This window comes from Podarcis gaigeae (assembly GCF_964106915.1).
Source record: "Podarcis gaigeae genome assembly, chromosome: 13".
NCBI lineage: Eukaryota > Metazoa > Chordata > Lepidosauria > Squamata > Lacertidae > Podarcis > Podarcis gaigeae.
This window is the reverse complement of record NC_139689.1, coordinates 17,443,948-17,467,203: the sequence shown is the minus strand read 5'-3', so window position 1 is coordinate 17,467,203 and position 23,256 is coordinate 17,443,948. Positions and strand designations below refer to the sequence as shown.

Here is a 23,256-nt window from a genome sequence, read left to right as displayed (position 1 = left end):
GTAATGAAGAAAGGAGTGTTGAAGTGTGTTGAAAGGAGTGTTGAAAGGAGTGTTTTGAGTGTTGAAAGCCAGGATGTTCTAACCAAGTGGGTTCTTTTTCCCGATTTCCAGAGAATTTAGGAAGGCTGGAAACCACACACACACACACACACACACACACACACACACACCCGAACCTGCTCAGAGTTCCCAGAATCCAGCAGAGGAAAATCTGAATGAATGAAGACGAGGGTGCCTCTTAAGCATGTACAGAATGTCTTTTCATCGCCACCCAGTAACCACAAGGCTCCTCTAGGTGGCTTCTCTGAAATATCTCCTTCAATTTGTTTCCACTTGCGTTGGGGTAAAAACAAGAAGCAGCAGTCGTGCTTCTAACGAGAGTGGTTCCATTCGTTTAGCGACTGACTAAACCTCTCAGACCAGACAGTCCCGGAGACGGAGTTTTCCAAAGAACTCAGAAGCCCCAGTTATTTCCTTTAAACCAATACCATCCCCTCCCAATCTCCTTCCCCCTGCCGTTTCCTACAGGAGCTCTTTATATTCATTCATTCTCTATGCAGCGCTCCCCTCCCCACGCTTTTAAAGTAACCTTATTAAAACAAACAACCGCAGTCATTTCAGAGCAGCTTTCGGCTTCTGACATATCCCCTTTGATCTAACGTCTATTTATTAGAAATATTTTTATACCGCCCTTCGATCATATTCCCCGGGCGGCTTCCAAAAGGAATAAAGCAAAGTGTACCTATTGAAAGAAAACCCCTAAGCATAATAAACTTAAAAGCCACAAAATCAAGGAGCAGCATGAAACAGGCTGTAGGGTTTGTTTTTGTGGGTTAAAGGAAAAACCAAAAACCTCATCGGGACCCTCCTTCTGGGGAACCCAGGCGTCCTGGCACCCAGCTCTCCCGCCTCCCAGTCCCCGGTTAAATCCAGGCGACTCGTTGCCCTGCCCAGAAAATCCACAATTTCTCGCTCTGAGCTTTTCCTGCTTTAACTTGCTAGACAGCCCCCCCCCCCGCCTCCCTCGCCCCCTTCCCAGATCAAAGGATGGAACCCAGGAGTCCTGGCTCCTTGCCCGCCAATCCTGGCCTTCCGGATCTGCGTGGGCGTCTCTATAGTGAGCCGAGGAAAGTCTTTGGAGTTGAGTCACAGACAGATCAGCGGTTCAGTCGCTCCTTTTCCTCATCCTCGGAGGCAAGGAGAGCGGTCGAGAGATGCTGCTGCCTTTGGGAGCCGTCCTGGTGGGGCTTTTCCCCTTCCTGTGCCGGATAGCCTCGGGAGAGCCGGTTCCAGGTAAAGGGGTCTCCGGAAGCGGCGGGGTGGGATGGTTTGGAGTGGTGTCGTCTCACCCAGCCGCCTTCACAGCTATAAAGCCAAGGAGGTGAAACTTCTTCTCCCGGGCATGGAGATGGGGAGGCTGCACCAGTTGAACTTCCTCTGCCGCCTGCTAGTCCATCGAGCTTACTACTGTCTACACTGACAGTGTAGGGGCTCTCCGGCGTCCCAGCCCTACCTGAGAATACTGGATCTTTGACGACGGGGTGGGCTAGGGATGGGGGCTGTTGGGCTCCCCCCCCCCCCCCGAGAACGCGAAATGGCAAAGCAGCCCAGGTTAGCAGATACGAAGCGGGCCAAGCGAGTATGTCAGCTTTCGAATCACACAGAACTCCGTTCAACAGCCCTGTGTCTAGACGTAGCGGCGTTGCCATCCCTTCCTCTGCGTGGGTGTAAAGCTGTCGCCCTCTCTTGTGCTGCTCTAACAGTTGCTCTCCGGGCAGAATTTCAACAGGTGCAACCTTATAAACCATTCGCGTCTGAGAGAGGGCTCGACCTGTTGAATGTTTGCCTGTAGCGGAGCTGCTAACGACACATAGCTGCGGGGACAGGGAAAGTGACGAGTCCAATGTTTGGAACGGATCCCCCCAGCCTGGCTTAATCCACAGCAGAGGCGATGGGGAGAGGGGGCGGGGTTCCGCCTAGGAAAGAGAAGGCCGTCTGCCCATGCCCAGAGGCGCTTTCGACACGCACGATTTCCGCGAGTTAATGGCGCGGAGCCCCGCCCCCCGCGAAAATAAGATCAATGGCAGAAGCGAGTCTGGTCCGCGTTGGAATTTCCATGAGTTCGGTGCCACGCCCCCTCGGCCAGCGCCGCCTCCCCATTGGCTGCCTTGCGGGTGAAAGTTTCTTGTCCCCGCGAGTCATAAGTGAGAAAACTGGGACAGGAGAGCAGGATCCGGGCAGCGGACAATTGGGGGCCTGGGGGGGGGGGGAGAGAAATCTGACGTCCGCTGCATCAGGCGACCCACATGATGACTCACCCACCGGCTCCGCCCCGCCGTCTCTTTCGTTCTACTTCTGGGCCCGGCGCCATCTGTTTGCTCGCTTGCACGGGGCATATTTTATCAATGAAGTCACTTGAAAGGGGGGAGGGGGGTCCTCGTCCTCCCCCGCGCCACAACTTCGCCACGTGATGCTCTCAGTCTTGACCCCCCGATGCTCTCCTGCTGCTGCTCTGGGCTGGTTCAGGTTTCGGGGCGAAACACGACACCCCTTTCCCTACTGACGTTACCCCTCTGGAAATAGACCCTCATGTCATGGGAGGGAGGGAGGGAAGGAGGGAGGGAGGGACAGGAGAGCCTCGTGTATGGATCTTTTTCTTCTTTTTCATTCAGCTGTTAAGCGTCTTCATGTTCTGACTTGTCGCTTGGTTGCTTTCATTCATTCAGCTTCTTCCTAATCGTCTTTCTCTCCCTCCCACCCCGGCTCGTTTTACAGCGCGCTCCTCCTAAGCCGCGATTTGCTCTGGAGTCCAGAGGCTGCAATGAGCCCAGCGGGCCTGGCTTCCAAGAAGCCTGCTTGAGAATCCCAGCCCCCCCCCCCCAAGCCCTTCATTTCTCCCTGGTTTTTGAGAGCCAGCCAACACGGATGTCACATCCACACAATCCATTTAAAGCACATTCATACCACTTTAACTCTCATGGCTTCCCCCCACGGAACATAGAGCCAACTCCTAGGGGCTGAGGTCCTTTCGCCCCCCCTAAAATATTTGAGGGGGCCATTCCCCCCCCCCAAGAAAGTTGATGGGCATTTCCATTCAAATGGTGTGTGTGTCGCATCATGTGATCAGTTATGTGGGGCAGGGCTTACCTGCCCCCTCCCCCCCCCCATATTTTATTCAAGTTGGCACCTTTGCTGGGAACCATAGCTAAGGCTGTTTGGAATTGTAGCTCTCTGTATGTGGGTAAACTACAGTTCCCAGGATTCTTGTGCTGAGGGAGTCAAGACTCTTACAGTGGTACAGTATAAACCTGGATGTGACTTACCAAAACACCTGTATGTACTAGCAACATTCATGTTTTTCAAGTTTGATGTTTCATTATGTTTTTATATATGATGTAAGCCACCCAGAGTGGCTGGGAAACCCAGCCATAATAATATAATAATAATAGCCATAACAACAACAACAACCACCTTTCAACAACAGCAGCAACCTTTCAACAACAACAACCTTTTCCTCTAAGTAGCTCAAAGTGGTATATGTAGCTCTCCCCATTTTATCCTCACAACAACCCTGTGAGAAAGTTTAGGCTGATACAGATGTCAGTGCTTCCACAGCCAAGAGCCTCCTGCCTAAATCTTCCTTTTCTTCCCCCCGCCCCACCAGCTTCCGTGTGCCCAGGAGGCCAGTCTTGGAGCCCCGACCTGGAGAAATGCATGGACTGCTCTGTCTGCCAGCGTCAAAACAAGAATGACTTTTGCACCACATGTGAGTGGCTGACACCAACCCTTACCCACCATGCACTGGGGCGGGAACCTTGGGTTGCTCCAGCTGCCTTGACTTCTTATATCGACAAGCCATTTGTGAGAGTAGAACTGGGATTTTGGGGGGGGGGGATTGAGGGCTGGAAACCAGGAATGGTAGCTTTCCACCTGCAAGGGTGCACTGAACCCCTCTCGATTTCATGCCCCTCCTTCCATTGCCTTCACAACAGCCCTTTAAGCCAGGCTATAAGATAGTGATGGGCCTGGGTGTCACCCCTCCACCTGGCAAGCTTTATGGCTGAATGGAGATTCGAACCCAGGTCCTAATCTAACATTCTCTACTCACTACACCGCACTGACACTGAAGGCTGCAGGACTCTGTGCATGGTGGGTATAGAGAAGCTGGCATGAATCCAGGGAGAGGAGGACCAAATATCAAATGTACATGGAAAGAGATCTTCATCAAATTAAACAGAATTTGAAAAACATTATTTTTTCCGTTTGGGGTTTTGTTTTGCTTCTCTTCTCCCTGCACCCCCTGCTCCTCCCAGCTGACATAAGTGTGTGCTGAAATCTGGTCCCCAAAAAGCCTGCGGCTTGAAAAGAAAAAGATCAGCAACATCCCCCAGCCTGAATTCGAAGCTGAGATTTGCAACTTTTTATTTTTGGCACCATTTCGTTCCTCTTCCAGCCGTGGGTCAACCGACTGGCCTTGTGGGAAATGGTTCAGCAGGAAGGAAAAGGGGATGTTGTTGAAGACAAGTCTGGTTCAGATTGTTAAGAGACTCTCGTCTGAGGGGAGCCCCAGGAGGAAGTGCTGGGATCAGAAGCGGATCAGGCTTTTGGGAAGCTCCGCTGAGTTTAACCCTTCCCTCTCTCTTCTCTCTGGCAGGCGGAGACCCTCAACTCCCAGACAACTTCAACATGTGGCTTATGGTGGGAGCATCTCTGGGCGCCTTAACTCTGGCGGTTTTGATAGGTGGCATCATAATCTACGCCCGCTGCCGACGGCGGGAGAAATTCACTAGTAAGTCGCTCCTTTCCCATTATCTAACCCTAAACTGGAGTCTTTCCTGGGAGCATCTCAACAGCAGAACCCTCCCCCCCCCCACTTATTGCTAAACTTTGCCTTCTCTATTTCCAGCACCAATTGAAGAGACTGGAGGTCATTCAGCTCAGGAATCGCTGATACACTGAAGGTAAGAACGGATGCTTCCAGTCTGTAACCACAGCTCCATCCTACCCCGCTCACTTCTCCCAGTTGCATTAACTTAGCATCTTTCGCCAAGTTTATAGTCCTCAAGAGCTGTAGGGAGAAAGCTGGGTAATGTCTCCAGGCTTTTCCTCTTCCTCCATTCCCATAATCCCAAAACTGGGTTTGAGAAAATGACAATGTTCGTTTGCAGGAGTATTTATTAAATTAGCAGGACTGATGGTTGCAAATAGGGTTTTCTTTAACAAGGCATAGATTCAGTTGTGGGGATCATAGAATCATAGAGTTGGAAGAGATTCTGACGGTGATCTAGTTCAGCGCTCTACCATGCAGGAATATGAACTGAAGCATCTATGACAGATGGCTCCCAGCCTCTCAGTGTCCAGCTCTTCTGGCCAAGCTGGGTGGTTGTTTCTCAAATCTCAACCCTTGGGGCGGGGTCTTTTTATTTGAGAAGTAAATAAATCCTGCCCTTTCTCAGAGCAGCGTAAATGGAGCTCTCTGCTCTCTAACCTGTTGTCTTTGTCTCTAACCCTCACAACAGCTCTGGGAAATAGGATACCCTGAAAGATGGTGTCTGGCCCAAAATTACCCAGTATGCTTTGGACCTGGGTCACTCTTAAGCCCACCTTCCCCAACCTAGATATGATGGGAGTCTTACAGCCAGGATGACTGAGCGGCCTAAGGCGCTAGGCTCAAGTTGCAGCTTTCACCTGGAGGCACGGGTTTGAATCCTGCTTCTTCTTGTTGTTGTTGTTTAGTCGTGTCCAACTTCTCGTGACCCCATGGACCAGAGCACGCCAGGCACTCCTGTCTTCCACTGCCTCATGTTTGTAGCTTTGAGAACACTGTCCAACCATCTCGTCCTCTGTCGTCCCCTTCTCCCTCTGCCCTCCATCTTTCCCAACATCAGGGTCTTTTCCAGGGAGTCTTCTCTTCTCATGAGGTGGCCAAAGTATTGGAGCCTCAGCTTCTAACAATACGTATTTTTACATGGAAGCAGCGCTCTGCCTACACCCCACTTTGTCTCCATGCCTTTGACAATCAATTTTTTACATTCATTCTTTTCTCTCCCGCCCCACAGATCATCTTGGTCGACATTTCAAGCGCAAGAGAAGAGATCAATCCAGCCTCTTCATTACCTCTGATTTTTCCTGAAGAATCCGGACAGGACATTTTCCTTTGGCCCTGCGGGGGCCTTACACTTTTGCACACATGCCAACTCACTCACTCACACTTGGGGGGGGCAACGTGGTGTGTGGGGAGGTCTTCCGCCTTCTTAACCTTCTGTACATTTCGGGAAAGGAAAAGAAAAGTATTTGTTTTCCCCCTTTGGAACGGCACATCCGTCTCCCTCTAAATTTTTCAGTGTTAGGGGAGGAGCAAAATGGGTGGGTGGGGGGGAAATGTCTCTCTTTTTCCCTCCGGTGCCCCACGATCTTAATGCCCCATATTGGGGAGATGAAATTTCATGCTGGGGAGTCAGCTGCAGAGAGAGCTTTTCAGCTGCCAAGTCTTCCCAGCTAGGTCACTTTTTGCTAGGAAGGTCACGGCATCGCCTGTGCCGTTTCCCGCTGCGGAGCATCTTAGGGCTAACAATGAATGTGATTCTTAGATTATCTGTATATAGAGAAGTCTTATTTGGGTGCTAAGGCTCTCCCGGAGAGCAGCAGGGACTGTCTTTTCAGCTGAGCCTCTTGCGCGGTGGCTGGGCCACGACGCAAGGAGCCACAAGACCCCCCACTACCTTCAGTTCTTCCTGTTTCTCCTCTGCCCTTGGTGCTCAAGCAGAGAGACACTGCTATTTATATCTCTAACGTTTAATTTTATGGGTGTGATTTTCAGGCACGGGGAGGGGGGTGGGGAACAGCATGTCGTTTCATGAACCAGAGTTTGTGGATTAAAATAAAAAATAGAATTAATTATCGATGAAACGAGGGGTGCTTTATTTCGGTTACAAAAGCGTGGCAGCAGGACTGAATACTCGACAGCGATTTATGCGGGCAACTCCCCATTTACACACGTGTGTCACCCCAAACCCGGAAGTGGCACTTAAGGGGGCAAACAAAAATGGTGCACAAACAGCGTCTAGCAATCCCACGAGCCTTTGCAAGTCCAATCCCAAGAGTGCTGCTGTTTTCTTAAAGGGTTTCCTTTAAGAAGGGTTTCTACAGGTTTAGAGGGTGTTTGCGGGCTTTTTCAATGGTGTCCGCCATATACACAATTTCACTTAAACGTGTGGTGCCTTGGAACGTAACCCCTGCATGAATGGGAAGCTGCCTGAATTATTATTATTTTGAGTGTTCAGAGCATTATGTATCTCATGAATGAGGAATCCTTACAGCAGAAGTGGGCGGTCTGTGGCCCTCCAACTCCCATCAGTCCCAGCCAGTGAGGCCAATGGGTCAAGGATGACAAGAGATGTCATCTAGGAACACCTAGAAGGCCATTGGGTTCCCTGTCCCTTGCCGTCAGGTGGGTGAGAATGAGGAGGACTTTGCAGGCAGGGGGGCTGCAGGTCTGACTTGCCTGAATTGTCCCCATTCCTTGGACTAGGAGGGGGAACCAGAAGGCAGCATAGCTCAACTGGCAAAGCCAGTTTTTGGAGTCCTGAAGCTTGAACTGCTATGTGGGCCCCTTCGCAACCAGCAACGAGGTCTGAGTAACGCATGTTACCTCCTTCAAGGGGGTTGTTCCATGACAGATCACCACAACTGACTCCCAAACTTTGGGGTTGTTGAAATACAGTGGTACCTTGGGTTACAGACGCTTCAGGTTACAGACTCCGCTAACCCAGAAACAGTACCTCAGGTTAAGAACTTTGCTTCAGGATGAGAACAGAAACACCCCATTAGCTAAAGTGGTACCTCAGGTTAAGAACAGTTTCAGGTTAAGAATGGACCTCCAGAACGAATTAAGTTCTTAACTAGAGGTACCGCTGTAGAGAGAACAACAAAAACAATTCGTTTGAGTCGTGCGACTCAAATTGGGTCTACTAGACCCATCATTTTATAAGTCGCTTTTGGGGTCCCTCTGGGATTAGAGGCCTTGAAGCTTTAGCTTCACAGTAGACCCACCCCTGATCATGGACACTCCTGTAAAAAGCCTTGAGTGGTCCCAGATACGCAGTGCAGAATCAAATCACTTGAAATGACTGAAGCTTCCTTCCCTTTGGATGGGAAGGGAGGGCATGGTTGGGAATGCAGCTGTTTGGGTGGTTTCCTGTCTTCCTTTACTTCCAGAGTGTAGCCTGAAGGCACCTTGATGTAGCTCTCTCCTTAGGAACGGAGCAGGCCTCAACTTGGCCGCTGCTCAGATGGGAGACGGCGTGAGCTGTCGGCACTTTGAAAGGCTGGGGCTGGATGTTGTAATTGCCTTTAATTAGCTTCCTCCGCAGACAAAGCACAGCGTCTAATGGATGACTACCTGCACTCATGGAAATTGTGCTTGCACCCCATTACCTTTCTGGGGCGTATCTCACCCAGTGGCTTCTTACATGTGGCTGGGCCCCCTCCCAACTCCCCAGCTCTCATCACAGGACCTCTTCCAGGTTTCCCATCCCCCCTTGTGTACCTGGAAGGCTACAGTCTCCCAAATGTACCTGCCTGTTCTTTTCAAAGGTCAACAGAGGCCCTGCTCTGGGTAGCTGCACCTTTAAATGTCAGGCAGGTAATGGCAGCCAGCAGGGCCATAGTAGTGGTGGCACCTCATCTTTGGTGGCGCTTTCTTGCCCAGTAACATTGGCTCAGCAGCTTCCGCAAGATTAGTGTTTGCACACCAGGCAGCAACTTGTTCTGATTCCCTGAGCAGTGGTGTCTTTGCTCCGGTTGCTTCTTATTACAGCTTCTCCAATTATTACTATTATTATGAGGGTCTGTACACATGGTGGCTATCATACATACAAAGCCTGCTTGCATATATAGGACTGCCGCCTCAGTTTAATTTTCTCCCGATGCTCATCTCTCAGCTCGGTTGCTTAGAGTGTACTGCTGATAACGCCAAGCTTGCAGGTTCGATCTCCGTATGGGACAGCTGCATTGCAGGGGGTTGGACTAGATGACCCTCGGAGTCCCTTCCAACCATACAATTCTATTATTATTATTATTATTATTATTATTATTATTATTATTAACCACGCTGTGTCTCCTAATGCTCTGCTTTCACTTGTTCTTCCTTTATTCTGATGTTGGGATCACTTGGAAGACGGCCAAGTTGCGGCAGGGGGAGGCCCTGTAGGTAAGGAAATGCTTATTAACTAAGCCACATAACCATTAAATGCTTCTGCAATCTCCCTTCTCTCCCCCGGCTCCTCTCTTCTTTAATTTTATTCTTCACTTCCCGATTTCTGTCCTTTAAAAGCCTTTGGCTGGGTCCTCCCCTCCTCCCCCATAATTTCCTTTCTCCTCTCTCTCCCCCCCCCCCACCTCTCCCTGTGACTCACCCTCTCCCTCTCTTTTCCTTGCACTTGCCCTTATGGCCTGGCTGGCTCCACATTCCTGTCCCCTTAGTTCATACCAGCCTGTCCGCTGACACCACCCAGTGAGTCATCTGAAGGTGGTGGGGCAGCTTGAGCCAGAGAGGGAGGGAGAGCACGACTTGGGAGGGGGGCAGAGAAAGCTCTCCACACCTGAGAATCCCTCCAACTGCAGAGATCAGTCCAAAGTCTGCTACAAAAACCCCTTCAATCAGTCTAGTTCCCACCCCACCCCCCACAGAGATGTTGTCTGTGAAGCAGATCAAACCAACTCTATTTAAACCCTTAAGGTGTGTGAGATTTTAAAAAATAAAATAAAAATGAGGTGATGTTGATCCACTGAGAGAACGTCTGTTCTGTATTGTAAGAGAGCTTAATATAGCTCAGGGATCGACAAGTGTAACTTCATAGCGGCGGAGCTCAGAACCTCAGCAGCAAAGAACTTGAAGAGGCAAGAAGAATTTAAAAAAGCAAAATCTTAAGAGTGTCTTAAAAAAGAAAATGAAGCCACAACTGGCCCTAGCTAGCCCTGGTCTCTCTGGGAATAAGAAGGGGCGGGGTGTTGGTCACCGGTTACTTTAAAGCATCATGGGGTTCAAACACCTGAAATAGATGAAACTCGTTTTTGTGGACTGGATAAAAAAGATTGCTTAATTCTCAGTTCTTGGCTGCTTCCAGATGGCCTGCTTATTGAGCATACATGATCCTGAGTTGTTTACATGTTGGTGAGGCTACATTGGCACTTTTCATCCTGATTTGTTTGTGGGGAGGTTAAATGTCATTATCCCACATTTTCCAGTCTCTTTCCCCATCACTTTCCTTATTGCAAACTGTCAGGTCATTGCTGGGCAAAAACTTTCCATTGTAATGGTGCAACCTGAATTTGCCAGTGTGTGGTTGAATCTCACCCCAAAATAGCAGCAGTCTGAAACTGCCCTTAGTAATGTGGGTAAAGGACCACTTTGATCAGGTTGAATTATGGGAAACAGGTAAGAAGACAGGTAAAGGTAACAGACCCCTGGATGGTTAAGTCCAGTCAAAGGTGACCATGGGGTTGCTTTCAGGCCAAGGGAGCCGGTGTTTGTCCCCCGTCAGCTTTTCGGGTCATGTGGCCGGGACACCAGGATGGAAACCAGAGTGCACGGAAACACCATTTACCTTCCCGCCACAGTGGTACCTATTTATCTACTCACACTGGCATGCTTTCAAACTGCTGGCTTGGCAGGAGCTGAAACAGAGCAATGGGAGCTCACCTCGTCATGGGGATTCAAACTGCTGACCTTCCAATCGGCAAGCCCAAGAGGCTCAGTGGTTTAGACCACAGCTCCACCTGTGTCCCCACTGATGGATACAGAGTGGTTGAACAATCACTCTGTCTTTGTGGGGAACTTTAGAAATTGTAGCTCTGTGAGGGGAATACTGGTCTCCTCAAACCTCTCAGCACCCCTAACAAACTACAGTTGCTAGAATGATTTAATGAGTGTTAAAAGTGGCATCTCAGTGTTTTAAATGTATGGTAAGAGAGATGGTTCAGCATTCTCCAACATACTGTCATACCTCGGGTTACAGATGCTTCAGGTTGTGTTTTTTCGGGTTACGGACGTGCCGAAACCCGGAAGTACCGGAACGGGTTACTTCCGGGTTTTGGCAGTTGCACATGCACAGAAGCACTAAATCGCACTTTGCGCATGTGCAGAAGCACCGAATCGCAACCCGTGTGTGCACAGACGCAGCACTGTGGGTTGCGAATGCTGTGGGTTACGAACGCGCCTCCCACACGGATCACGTTCGCAACCCGAGCGTCCACTGTACATCCAACTCCCAAAATTTCTGGGTTGAAGTGTCAAGTGAGCTGGGTTCTGCTGCCCTCTGCCTGGGAAGTAAACCCTTTTCATGCATTATTTTGGCCAAGGCAAAAATGTGGGGGCCAATCACCCCACAATTGACATCCCTATCCAAATAGGGACAGATTGCTCCCAGTATTCAAGAAGATACTGTCCAACATCTAACCCCACTGTGTTTACAGATACGGGGATAATTCCCATGACTGGCTGATTACTAAAGGCGCTTCCAGACTGTCGCTATTTCTGGAATAGATTCAATCACATACCAAAAATTCAGGACAGGAGAGGGTTGTGAAATACCAAACACAAGTCTAACATGCAGCAACCATTGCAAGGAAGCATATACTATGCTAAAACATGGAAAGAGAGCACTACTACGAATAGGATTAATCAGGAAAACCTGGGAGCAATTGGAGAAAATAAAATTAACCGTTACGATGCACCTCTATAAAATTATCAGAGAAGAAATGTTGAAACAGGTGGCTGGAGTAAATTGCATTGAAAAATAACTGGGCATAATAGACCCAGGGTTAAATCAAATGCTGTCATTAAGAGTTTGCGTGTGGCAGGGCAAAGAAGTTGGGTTTTTTTAGAAGTGGTTTATGCTTATTTTTACATGTGCCTATGGTGGGACAGTTTTGTAGCTGTGTTTTGTCACATTGATAAAAGTTAAATAAATAAATAAAAATCAGGTTGATTTGGAGGCCTTGCATAACAAACCTGCTTCCCTCCTCGCCAAATTTGACTTTTAGTGGTTAAAGAAATTGTTGGGGAAATGGACTGAAAATTGTGGGGGGAATTTGCTCTCTCCCAGCCTCTCCCCCAATAAATCAGAAGGAATTCTCAACAAACAGCCTGTGCGATCTAGTCTCTGTGCAAACAGCTCAGGATAAACACTCAATAAACAGACTGTCTGGAACAGATTGAATCATCATAACTGTGAACTTACTCATCACCTTAAGCCAGCTGTCTTCCGCCTTTGCACCTCTTACCTCAACCTGCAAAATGGTACTCCACTTTTTAAAAAAAGTATTTATTTCCAAGTGGTGCAGTTGGTGCAGCCCATCACTTAAAGACCAAGAAACCATCCTGTTATTCATACCAGAGCATGAGTCAAAGCATAAAGTTTGCAAACTTTTCCCAACCTTGTTTGCCTGGAGTCAGCTCCTACTTGCCAGCACCGAGTGGCCATTCTCAAGCCTGGATGAGTCTTTGGTCATCCTGCCCATCAGCCCTAACCATTGGCCATGCTTTCCCAGGCTGATGAGTCCAAACATCAGGATGGTACCAGAATGGAGGAAAAGTAGCCTTGATCATTCATGTGCTGGCCTTCCAGATTTTGTTGAACTCCAGCTCCCATCATCCTCAGCTCATGTGATCAGTGGTGACGGATGATGGGAGTTGTAGTCCATCAACATCTAAATGGCCACTGCATTTGAGGAGAATGGTTTTGTCTCTGGCCACTTCCTGCACTGCTAGATGTGTGTGCATGCACCTGTCTGGCTGTCCGTCTTTCTAATCAAAATAAAAAAAATTCCTTCCAGTAGCACCTTAAAGACCAACTAAGTTAGTTCTAGGTATGAGCTTTCGTGTGCATGCACACTTCTTCAGATACTTCTTCAGTCTTTCTTATATGATATATAATCTGTAGAAAGTGGGTTAAAAAAACCAAAAACTTATAAGCATAAACAAAAGAAAAGCCCCCCTCCGCCGTGAAATGAGACTATCCATTCTGCCAGTTTAATGGTGAATTTTGGACACAGTGAAGGGGTAAAAGATTTGGATTATTATAACAGATACAGGAGGAAATGATTAACAATAGGACCCACAAAGGGGAGGAGGGAAGGTTCTTTGGAGGTTCTTTGGAATCTTGTTTCTATGGATATGTGACTACAAATTTTTAATCTGAAAAACCAAATAATTATATATATATATGAATGAGAGACTATCCCTTCTGCCGCCTCAGAACTCTGATCCCCTCATTCTGCTGGGGAAGCCCAGCCAGATGGGTGGGGTATAAATTTTATTATTATTATTATTATTATTATTATTATTATTATTATTATTATTATTTAGACCAAGGCTTAATATAGACTTAATAAGGTGGCAACAGAAAGTAAGACCCCACTGATCATTACAATGGGCCTCACTTCCGAATAAACACACGCTCACGGACTGTTGTGTGAGGGTTGCTATCCTCAAAGAACCATAGAACTGTAGAATTGGAAGGGACACCTAGTCCAACCAGCTGCAATGCAGGAATCTCAGCTAAAGCATCCGTGGCAGATGGCCAGCCAGCCTCTGCTTAAAAACCACCAAGGAAGGACAAGAAACACATGCGTCAAATATGGGAAATCCTCCTCTTCTTCTTCCTTTTTTTTTTTTAAGGACCATAATTTTAAATTGCATTTAAAAATCGGGAGAGGCAACCACGAGAAGATTAAAGAGATGGAAATTGCAGAAGAGGAGGAGAAAGCTCAGACGGGATAAACTCATGGGGAAGGAATGTGTGGGGCTGTGTGTGTGCGCGCTGGGAGATCGGAGCTAGCCAGCCGGAACAACAGAATGAATCACAGATTGAAAGGAGGAGAGTCGGCAGGAAGTTGGAGGGAACAAATGACTCTCCCTCCCTCTCTCTCTCACACACAGAGGGAACCCAGGAGATCGGGCTGGGAGTCCACGTGTTCTGGTGTGGGACCCTCCCTGCCTAGCCTATCGCCCCTTTTTGGGTAGGGGGGCTGGTCCGCTTTCCCCTCCCAGGCTGTCTCAGGAGTGCTGGTGGTCCCATCTCACTCAAGCCAGTCCCCGTGGTGCCACTTGCTAGTCAAAATAATTAATTTCAGACATTCCAGAGGAACTCCAGCCAAAAAGAAAGAAAGGGAGCGAGGCTCCTTTGAAGAGGTGGATGAGTCAGGCGGTCCAGTTCCGGAGGAAGCAGGGTGGGGAGGGGGGCTTTTAATCCTGCAATGCTCCTGTGGCCTTAACTGTTGCGCTGCAGGCAGAAATTCACAGGTGAAGCTTCCTCCCCTTACAGATAGTGCTAAGCTTGGTTCGCCAACAAGTAAGCCTGTGTGTGTCTCTCAGCTTCACCGCACCCCTGTCAGTAGCAACAAGGTAAAGGTAAAAAGGTAAAGGACCCCAGTCAAAGGCGACTCTGGGGTTGCGGCGCTCATCTCGCTTTTCAGGCCGAGGGAGCCGGCTTTCCGGGTCACGTGGCCAGCAGGACTAAACCGCTTCTGGTGCAACGGGACACCGTGACAGAAGCCAGAGCGCATGGAAATACCGTTTACCTTCCCGCCGCAGTGGTACCTATTTATCTACTTGCACTGGCATGCTTTTGAACTGCTAGGTTGGCAGAAGCTGGGACAGAACAACAGGAGCTCACGCCGTTGCAGGGATTTGAACCGCTGACCTTCCGATCGGCAAGCCCAAGAGGCTCGGTGGTTATAGACCACAGCACCACCTGCATCCCTTTTTATCTTTAACTAGCAACAAAGACCTATTTTGCAAGGCTGTTGTGAGAATCTGCTTGATAATATGACAAGCAGCGCCTAAAGAAAAAAAACTAACAACAACTGTTTCGTTGCTCTGATTTCATTTCTTGGAAGTTCAGAAAGCTACAAAGATTGCCCCTTTTATTTCCTGGCAGGGCACTTGCACCCTCAGGGAACTGCCTGAAAAAGGGAAATACTCAGCTAGTTAAGAGTTTCTTAGCTCTGTGCCTCCATGCCAGGAAGAAAATATGCACATTTTGTTTTGTGTTTTGCCTGCTGCACAAAGGCTGGAGGCATGGGAGTCCCGGCAGAAAAAGTGATGGCAAGGATAAAAGGTAAAGGTAAAGGTACCCCTGCCCGTACGGGCCAGTCTTGCCAGACTCTGGGGTTGTGCGCCCATCTCACTTAAGAGCCAGAGCCGCACACGGAAACGCCGTTTACCTTCCCGCTGGTAAGCGGTCCCTATTTATCTACTTGCACCCGGAGGTGCTTTCGAACTGCTAGGTTGGCAGGCGCTGGGACCGAGCAACGGGAGCGCACCCCGCCGCGGGGATTCGAACCACCGACCTTTCGATCGGCAAGCCCTAGGCGCTGAGGCTTTTACCCACAGCGCCACCCGCGTCCCTGATGATGGCAAGGATACTTTTCAGCAACTCCAGTTTCACACAAAAAAACACTACACTTTTAAAAGCGCAGTTCTGCTTCACAGGTAAAGAGGCAAAGGGAGAAGACACAGAAGGGATGGTCTCGTATTTTAAAAGAACACAGACTGCTACTCCCCAATGGCTTTTCCCCATAAGAGCATTAGCACCAACTTTTTTACTGCACCCTACTCCTGTGCTGTATCATATTCACCTGCAGGTTAGAAGGTGACTGCTACAAAAAAAGCTTGATCTGCTTTTTCCTGTGTTGAAAAGCAAACCTAAAATCAAAGCCAGAGGTCAGTTGGCAGCATTAACTGCTACAGTCGTGCTCCTTTTCTTTCACTGATTCCCAAACTTTTGCCCCACACAGAACATTTTAAAATTGCTGGGAGTCACGGCAGAGCATTTATTGTTTTCTGCTTACTGTAGCAATTGTAATGTGCTGGATTATTTTTAATTGCATTTTTGCAAACATGCCACAGACCGCCTGGATGAAGCTAGGTTTGGGAATCCCTATACTACACACTGGTCAAAACAACCTGCAGGGGATGGGAGAGGTCAGGATCCAGCCTACTGACCAGATTTTGTTTCATAACTCCCTCTCTATGGCGCAGACTCTATGATTTCCCAGGGGACCTCCGTTCAAAGCCAAAACACTCTGTGATTCCCCTCTCCCTGTCCTCTAGCGACGTCACAGAACATGCTTCTCTGTGTGGTTTAAAATGAGGAAATGCACATAGTGTTCATGAGGTTGGCATTTTTTTTCTTACAGACAACAGCTACAGACCAAGTCACATTTCCTTCTGGCAAGATGCCGGTATTGGTGCATAAGAGGCAGAAATTCAACCGGTGAAATTATTTCCTTCACAACCCCTGGGAATGATTCTCCTGGGGGAAAGCAGCTCATGTGGACAACCCACATGGTGCAGCCCAGATTACACCACATGTTGGACCCAGGTTCAGATTCTTGTTCCCGGACCAGCTCTAGATTTGAGGAGTCCCTGGGCAGAGCATCCGCTGGTGGTCCACCTCCTCTGTCGGTGGGGCCTAGCGGACTCATACATTTAAAGCTAATTTAAGGCACATTTCCTCCACCTCTTCCCAAAGAATTCTGGGAAATGTAGTGAGCAACAGTTCCCAGCACCCTTCGCAAACTACAGTTCCCAGGATTTTTTGTGCTTTAACTTTATGGTGTGTTTCCACAGCCTCAGGTTGCCGCACCTCGCAGGCTCCTTGTGAGGATAAAAGCACCTTGAGTTTCTTAAAGGAATGGCAGGATGAAAATATTGCCAAATATTACCTGTTAACGTTCCAGTCTGGAGGGAACTGTGATCATTTCTACAGCAGAAGATGGTAAAGGTAAAGGTAAAGGTACCCCTGCCCGTACGGGCCGGTCTTGACAGACTCTGGGGTTGTGCGCCCATCTCACTCAAGAGGCCAGGGGCCAGCGCTGTCCGGAGACACTTCCAGGTCACGTGGCCAGCGTGACATCGCTGCTCTGGCGAGCCAGAGCCGCACACGGAAACGCCGTTTACCTTCCCGCTGGTAAGCGGTCCCTATTTATCTACTTGCACCCGGAAGTGCTTTCGAACTGCTAGGTTGGCAGGCGCTGGGACCGAGCAGCGGGAGCGCACCCCGCCGCAGGGATTCGAAACGCCAACCTTTCGATCGGCAAGTCCTAGGCGCTGAGGCTTTAACCCACAGCGCCACCTGCGTCCCCTACAGCAGAAGATGACTTATCTGTAAATCAACCCAGGTGATGTAAATCAGCAATGGGGTTGTGGTGGTAGTAAAGTCACCATAAGGTCGTTTCAAATTCTTAAAAGGCTGCTGCTATTCAGATATTATGTCTATGAAGTAGCTAATATAACTATACCGGTAATATAGACACAGGCTCTGCCACCCAGGTTATATGGCAGCTCTGCAGTGTCTGCTGCCACCTTGTGGCATTTCTGTGCCTCTGCAGAAAAGTGTCACCGAGATCTGTGTTGGGTTTAATGCTGTATATACAGTCTTCTAGGGAGGGATGGTTACTACACTGCAAATTCCACCAGCCTGAAGAGAGGCTAAGGTCCTGCTTCAGCTTCTCACACTGCAAACCTGGGTGCGGCATGACCCCTCCCTGATGGGCAGATCAGGGAGACCTTTAATCTATTAATAATCATCCCTGATCCACACTCATTGGAGTCGCTAAGTTTTTATAGCTGGAAAACTGCCACTCAAATATTGTTAATTGATGTATCTAAGAAATGTTGTAAGGCTTTCAAAAAACATATCCCCTTCCCCGTTCCCCCACTATTCCTCCCCCTTTAGGTTTTCTTTTCTTGTTGATACTTAAATTTCTATAGGATTATAATACAGTGGTACCTCGAGTTAAGTACTTAATTCATTCCGGAGGTCTATACTTAACCTGAAACTGTTCTTAACCTGAAGCACCACTTTAGCTAATAGGGCCTCCTGCTGCCGCCATGCCAGAAATTTCTGTTCTCAACCTGAAGCAAAGTTCTTAACCTGAAGCACTATTTCTGGGTTAGCGGAGTCTGTAACCTGAAGCGTATGTAACCCGAGGTACCACTGTATCGCAATCAGAACTGTTTCTTTTTTAAAAAAAAAATATTTATTAAAGTTTCAAAAAAAGTTACAAAAATGAAAAAAGAAAAGAAAGGAATAAAAATAAAAAGAGCAGAAAATATGGCAGCACATATACTAAAATTGACTCTTGACGCTGCTTACTCAGAGCTATGCTGTTATGTATTGTTATATATTGCTAAAAACTGAATAATAATATTTTTTTAAAAGGACCAAATATTGCCATATTTGCGGAGGAGTTGCTAAAGTAGTAGAAAGGCAGGAACACAATCTATCCTGTAGATTTAAGTATCTCTCCATAGTCGCCTACTTGTTACCAGAGGCCCAGAATCCACATTCCTTTGTAAGAAAATATGAAGTAACTAACACCATTTTTGCAGGCAAAATAATAATAAAAAAATCAATGTGGGGCGGGGGTGACAAGAAATTTTCCGCACCAGGTACCACCTGACCTTCCTACGCCTCTGAACCAGACCCAGAGACATTTCACGGATGAAGACTGTGCTTGTTTTGTCTTTATAGATTTGGAGGAGAGATGCCAGATGTTGGTGCCAGTTTTCAAATCCTCGCCCTCTGGAAAAGGACCTGTTCAGTAGTTAAGAAGGGCTTAAGTGCATTTTTGCATGCCCTGAAAAACTTCCAGCGACTGGTTTTGTGTTGCCCCAAACTGCTGTTAAAAGCACACAAACAGGCCAGACCACTTTGTTCTTCTTGATAAATTGGTAACCTTAGATTTGGCAAATTTCAATGCAAATTATTCCTTCTGTTTCCAAAGTTCAGAGATGAGTGCCGTTATTTATGTTGCCTTCATTGCTATTTAAGTTGCATGCATGGAAATCTTAAGACTCTTTATTTTCTAATATGTCACGGCAATAGATTTTATTTTTAACCCTAGGCAGCAAGGAGATGCCCATATCTTTATTTGTTGCAGCAGTTTTTAAAAAGAATGTTGAAGCCTTTGGTTACATTTCTGTTCTGATTTCTGGAATCCAGCTTCGCTATTAGATCACAATAGAGGGACTGTTTGGTAGCCCAGGTGCCTACAAGCAGGTAAAACGAAACTCACTGAGTAAGATAACCTGGTGCCAAACCAATAGGAACCACTTTTCTCAAAGAGAAGGTTGTATTTTCTGCAGGAGTGGAAGGTTTCAAGAACTTGTAATGCCTTCTTGGCGTTAATGTAGCAGAGGCACAAGGAGGGGTCCACCCCACTTCTCTTGCCTGAACAAGGTAATTTGCTGGAGTTTTGCTGGAGAAACGAGTATTGCTGTAAGTAGACTCACCAAAGCGACAAATTGCAAGGCTGAAGCTATACATAATGCAGCATCTCTCAATATTTTTCGAGGGAAAAAAATATGGGATAAATAAATACATTAAAAAAGAGATATTTATTTATCCCATATTTTTCCCCTCGAAACAGTAACAGCGAAAGCCAATACAGCTCTACTCAAAAGTAAGTCCCATTAACATCAGTAGGACTTGCTCCCAGGTAAGGATTGCAGCCTAAAGAACCTAGGTGCTTTTTTTAAAAAAAGTGTGTTTTAATACATTGTCGTTAACATGGCGTTTTATTCTTTAGCTTCAGATGATTTTTTTTCTTTGAAAACTCTTCTGACATTTGCATCTAAAATAGAAGTTAGATACACCCAAGGCTGTATACAGAGCTTAGTCATCCGAAAACAGAGAATTTGATTCTAAAAGAACAGTGTGGCTTGAGAGCATTTAAAAAAAAAACACCTTGGAGGATTGTATTTGCTATTTTCAATACTATTCTTGGAGCGAATGATTCCCTCCTTCAATGGCTTCTGCCTCGTCCCCTCCCCTAAAATAAAAAAATCTGGATTTGACTTGCATAAATTCTATATTCCATGCCACAGATTCTCACAGGCTACCATTGCCATGAGAAGAGGTGACAGCCGAGTCATTTTGCTATCTGGTTAAAAATTGATAAGCCCATGTGAGCTGTAACCTTGTCTCTTCCCCTTTTCAGCTTCCAAGATGCCAGTATTCATTCTTCTGAGTCTCCTCCTCCGTGATGTTGTGTCTGGTAGTCCAGGTAAGGTCACAAATGTTGTGATAATTTGCAAGGAGGAGGAGGAGGAGAGAGAGAGAGAGAGAGAGAGAGAGAGAGAGAGAGAGAGAGAGAGAGAGATGGCTGCAACGCTGGACTAAGGCTGTGCGTATGCCTTTAAATCTCATTTGAAGCCCATTCTTCCCTCAAAGAATTCTGGGCCCTGTAGTTTATCCCTCACAGCAATGCAATTCCAAGCAACCCTTAACAAACTACAAGGCCCAGAATTCTTTGAGGCAAAGAATGGGCTTCCAAGGGATAGCATGCACACAGCTTAAAAGAAGCAACAGCCTGTGCCGCTAGGTTGGAAAAGATTCAGAAAACGGCAAGCAAATTTATCCAGGGGATGAAGTGAAAGGTTGTAGCTTCTGGGACTTTTGAGTTTAGAGAAAAGGGTCGATAATGGATTAAATCAACCTGCCTTTTAATTCGTGAACCCGTTGCTCACCCCCCTTTGTGGATCCAGCCCAGGCAAGTTCCTCATCTTACTCCGGAGAATATGGCGGCAGCAGTGGGGAACATTTTGACCAGTCCAGGAATCAGCTGGATGGCCCCATAACAGCTCTGAGGATACAGGCAAACAACAAGTATATACTGAGGTTTGTATGTCTTTTGGGGTGCTACCTGTGTGTGGCAGATTCAGGTTAGCAGAGGGGATCTTCAGTGACTGGGGAGCCACAGTGTCACTGAAAACAGTGGCGCACATTTCTGAGTAAATAGCACGGGTAGGATCAGGGATCATCTGTATACAGTCGTACCTCAGGTTACAGACGCTTCAGGTTACAGACTCCACTTAACCACTAACCCTCAGGTTAAGAACTTTGCTTCAGGATGAGAACAGAAATTTCGCGGCAGCAGCAGGAGGCCCCATTAGCTAAAGTGGTACCTCAGGTTTAGAACAGTTTCAGGTTAAGAACGGATCTCCGGAATGAATTAAGTTCCACTGTATACAGGTACCACTGTATACAGCAAGCAATTAATTAATTAATTAATGGCTGGCTGGCTGGATAAGGGTGGATAAACCCACATGGATAAACCCACAGGATATACAACAGCTTTTGGCAAATATTTATATCTGACCCAGGCTCAGTTCTTTGGGTTGTTGGTGGTGATAGGGCAAAGGCTTTACGGGAATAGGAGTAGTTCTTGCTGCTAGATTTGGGTTGGGCAGAGGACCCAAGCCACAAACAGCAGGAATGGGGAATTTGATCCAGCCACGTTTTACAGGGAGGTTGGGGCTGCCGACTTGTCAATCGCTTGATATCACAATGATTTCAGGAGACCTGTTTCAACTCACCTGGAAGATCAGATTATCAGGATTCTCATAACTCCCTGAAGCCCTGGGGGTACTGCATCCGGCCAGTGGGCGGAACACTTATCTCCCCCACCTCCTTGCGGGGGGGGGGGGGCCACCGAGCTGTCAGTCACCTGGCATCAGATCACAGTGACATCAGGTGACCCATTCACCTGGTTGTCAGGATTTGCAAAGTGCCACACACAAACCTATGCAAGCCCCTGGCTCTCAACTAGTGGAACTGGGCCCAGAAATTTCTGTGCGATTTCTCTGCTGACTGAGAACTGATGATGTACAAATTGCCTGATATGGTGGCGAAACCTGGGTGGTAATTAAAAGTGGTTGTCCGTTGGTTTCTATCTGAAATACAGCTGTTAAACACTGTCCCTCAGAAGGTGGCGGCCTTCACTAACCACAATCCATCCCTTGTCACTGCAGCATCCAGGTTCGCTACGGTGGCCTGTGGTCCAGGATTGAAGGGAACCCCTCGGGGAGCCAATCTGTGATGCCGCTGTTTCCTGGAGAAGGCATCGTGCAAGTCCTGGGCCGCTTTGGAAGCTTTGTGGAGTATATTGCCTTCCGCACCAACCTCGGCCGTGTCTTTGACTATGGGGCTGGCTCTGGTTTGGGGGTCACCTTCGACGCTGAGCCTTTGTTCCCAAACACCATCTTGCGCTACATCAGCGGCCGCGCAGGGCCTTTGGTCAGCGCTGTCGGCTTCCACTGGGACAAAGAAGAAGGAATTGGAGGGTGGGACCGATCCACTGGCTCTCCACACACCAAGAATAACAGCCCATAGGACAGAATTCTGATCCATCTGCCTTCAACGTCTCCTTGGGTATCAATAAAAGCAGCTGAGTTTTCTTGCCTTCCTTGGAGGGATTATGGGAGAAGGTAAAGCTGGAAGTCAAGAGAACTGGAAGTGAAGTGGCAGGGAGGTTCATGCTATATCTATCTATATAAATGTGTAGAACACATCAACCAAGAAGGAAGAAGGAAAGAGAGGGACCACAATACATATGGTATTTCTCCCTTCTTATAACAGGACTATATTATTCAACATTAGTATCCTATCCATTCTGGAGCATATTGTGGTAAATAAAGGTTCCTGTTTTTCGTCTCATCCCATTGTGTCCATGCATTGATAGCGGTTGCCAGTCATGTTCCTTATCAGCTACGTACACAATAAAACATTGCCAACGCTTGCAGAATGTGTCCTTTGTTTTAGCGGTTTTACTTAAAGTCTGGATTTGCTATGATGGTTCATATTTCGTATTACACCGGTCCTGAAAGATCTCCATTGGCTCCCGGTACGTTTCTAAGCACAATCTCAAAGTGTTGGTGTTGAACTTTGAAGCCTTAAACAGCTTCGGCCCTGTATACCTGAAGGAGCATTTCCAAGCTCATGAGGGGGGGGGGGTAACTGAACATGATTGACATGGCAGACCAGAGCCCAGGTGGGATGAGGGCAAGGGGCAAAAAAAAGATGTCTCACTTGCCAGGCGGCCACGGGTGGGTTTCTCCTCCCATTTTGTGAGGGCAGCAGGAACACCCCCTGCCCCCCACTTCCAGATCTTTGACATCAGCTGGGAGGGCGTCCCATAGGGCAGGAGCAACTACTGAGAAGGCCGTCCGCCTGGTTCCCTGCAACTTCACATCTTGCCATGAGGGAACCACCAGAAGGCCTTCAGTGGGCAATGGGGGGGGGGTGATGGGGGGCAGAATGATGATGGAGCTGTTGTGTGCCGCACAACCTGCCCTCTCTGCCCCCTAAGCTGAGCCTGCTGCCCTCAGGCATGCTGTCCCATTGCCAGTCTGGAATGGGCCAGGGAGAGGGAAGAGGGGAAAGAATCAACTAATCTGTCACCTCA

The 23,256-nt window shown here is 47.8% G+C and overlaps 2 protein-coding genes and 1 long non-coding RNA gene across 3 annotated transcripts in view; 2 read left to right on the top strand and 1 right to left on the bottom strand.

The window, feature by feature from the left end:
• Positions 1 to 20,882, bottom strand: part of LOC310829324 — a 37,153-nt gene extending 16,271 nt beyond the window's left edge. Inside the window, exon 1 of the long non-coding RNA XR_014557225.1 lies at positions 20,842 to 20,882. This is a non-coding gene — a long non-coding RNA (uncharacterized lncRNA). The remainder of the gene's footprint in view (positions 1 to 20,841) is intronic.
• TNFRSF12A (TNF receptor superfamily member 12A) lies at positions 1,097 to 6,909 on the top strand. The gene is made up of 5 exons (XM_083707612.1): positions 1,097 to 1,293; positions 3,665 to 3,766; positions 4,655 to 4,789; positions 4,907 to 4,961; positions 6,060 to 6,909. The coding sequence occupies exons 1-4, from the start codon at positions 1,215 to 1,217 to the stop codon at positions 4,957 to 4,959; spliced, it is 369 nt and encodes a 122-aa protein (XP_083563738.1). The 5' UTR covers positions 1,097 to 1,214; the 3' UTR covers positions 4,960 to 4,961; positions 6,060 to 6,909.
• LOC310829284 (zymogen granule membrane protein 16-like) lies at positions 19,026 to 22,590 on the top strand. Its single transcript, XM_083707584.1, has 4 exons — positions 19,026 to 19,289; positions 20,011 to 20,076; positions 20,558 to 20,690; positions 21,824 to 22,590. Exons 2-4 carry the CDS (start codon positions 20,019 to 20,021, stop codon positions 22,182 to 22,184), a joined length of 552 nt encoding a protein of 183 aa, XP_083563710.1. The 5' UTR covers positions 19,026 to 19,289; positions 20,011 to 20,018; the 3' UTR covers positions 22,185 to 22,590.
• The last annotated feature ends 666 nt before the right edge of the window (positions 22,591 to 23,256 follow it).

Bases quoted from the DNA above. Each gene is read 5' to 3' on its own strand.
- TNFRSF12A (XM_083707612.1), top strand. From the start codon at position 1,215: ATGCTGCTGCCTTTGGGAGCCGTCCTGGTGGGGCTTTTCCCCTTCCTG. The intron at 3,767-4,654 runs GTGAGTGGCTGA...TCTCTCTGGCAG, and splicing joins GAATGACTTTTGCACCACAT to GCGGAGACCCTCAACTCCCA. The intron at 4,790-4,906 runs GTAAGTCGCTCC...CTCTATTTCCAG, and splicing joins ACGGCGGGAGAAATTCACTA to CACCAATTGAAGAGACTGGA.
- LOC310829284 (XM_083707584.1), top strand. From the start codon at position 20,019: ATGCCAGTATTCATTCTTCTGAGTCTCCTCCTCCGTGATGTTGTGTCT. The intron at 20,077-20,557 runs GTAAGGTCACAA...TTGTGGATCCAG, and splicing joins TGTTGTGTCTGGTAGTCCAG to CCCAGGCAAGTTCCTCATCT. The intron at 20,691-21,823 runs GTTTGTATGTCT...TTGTCACTGCAG, and splicing joins AACAACAAGTATATACTGAG to CATCCAGGTTCGCTACGGTG.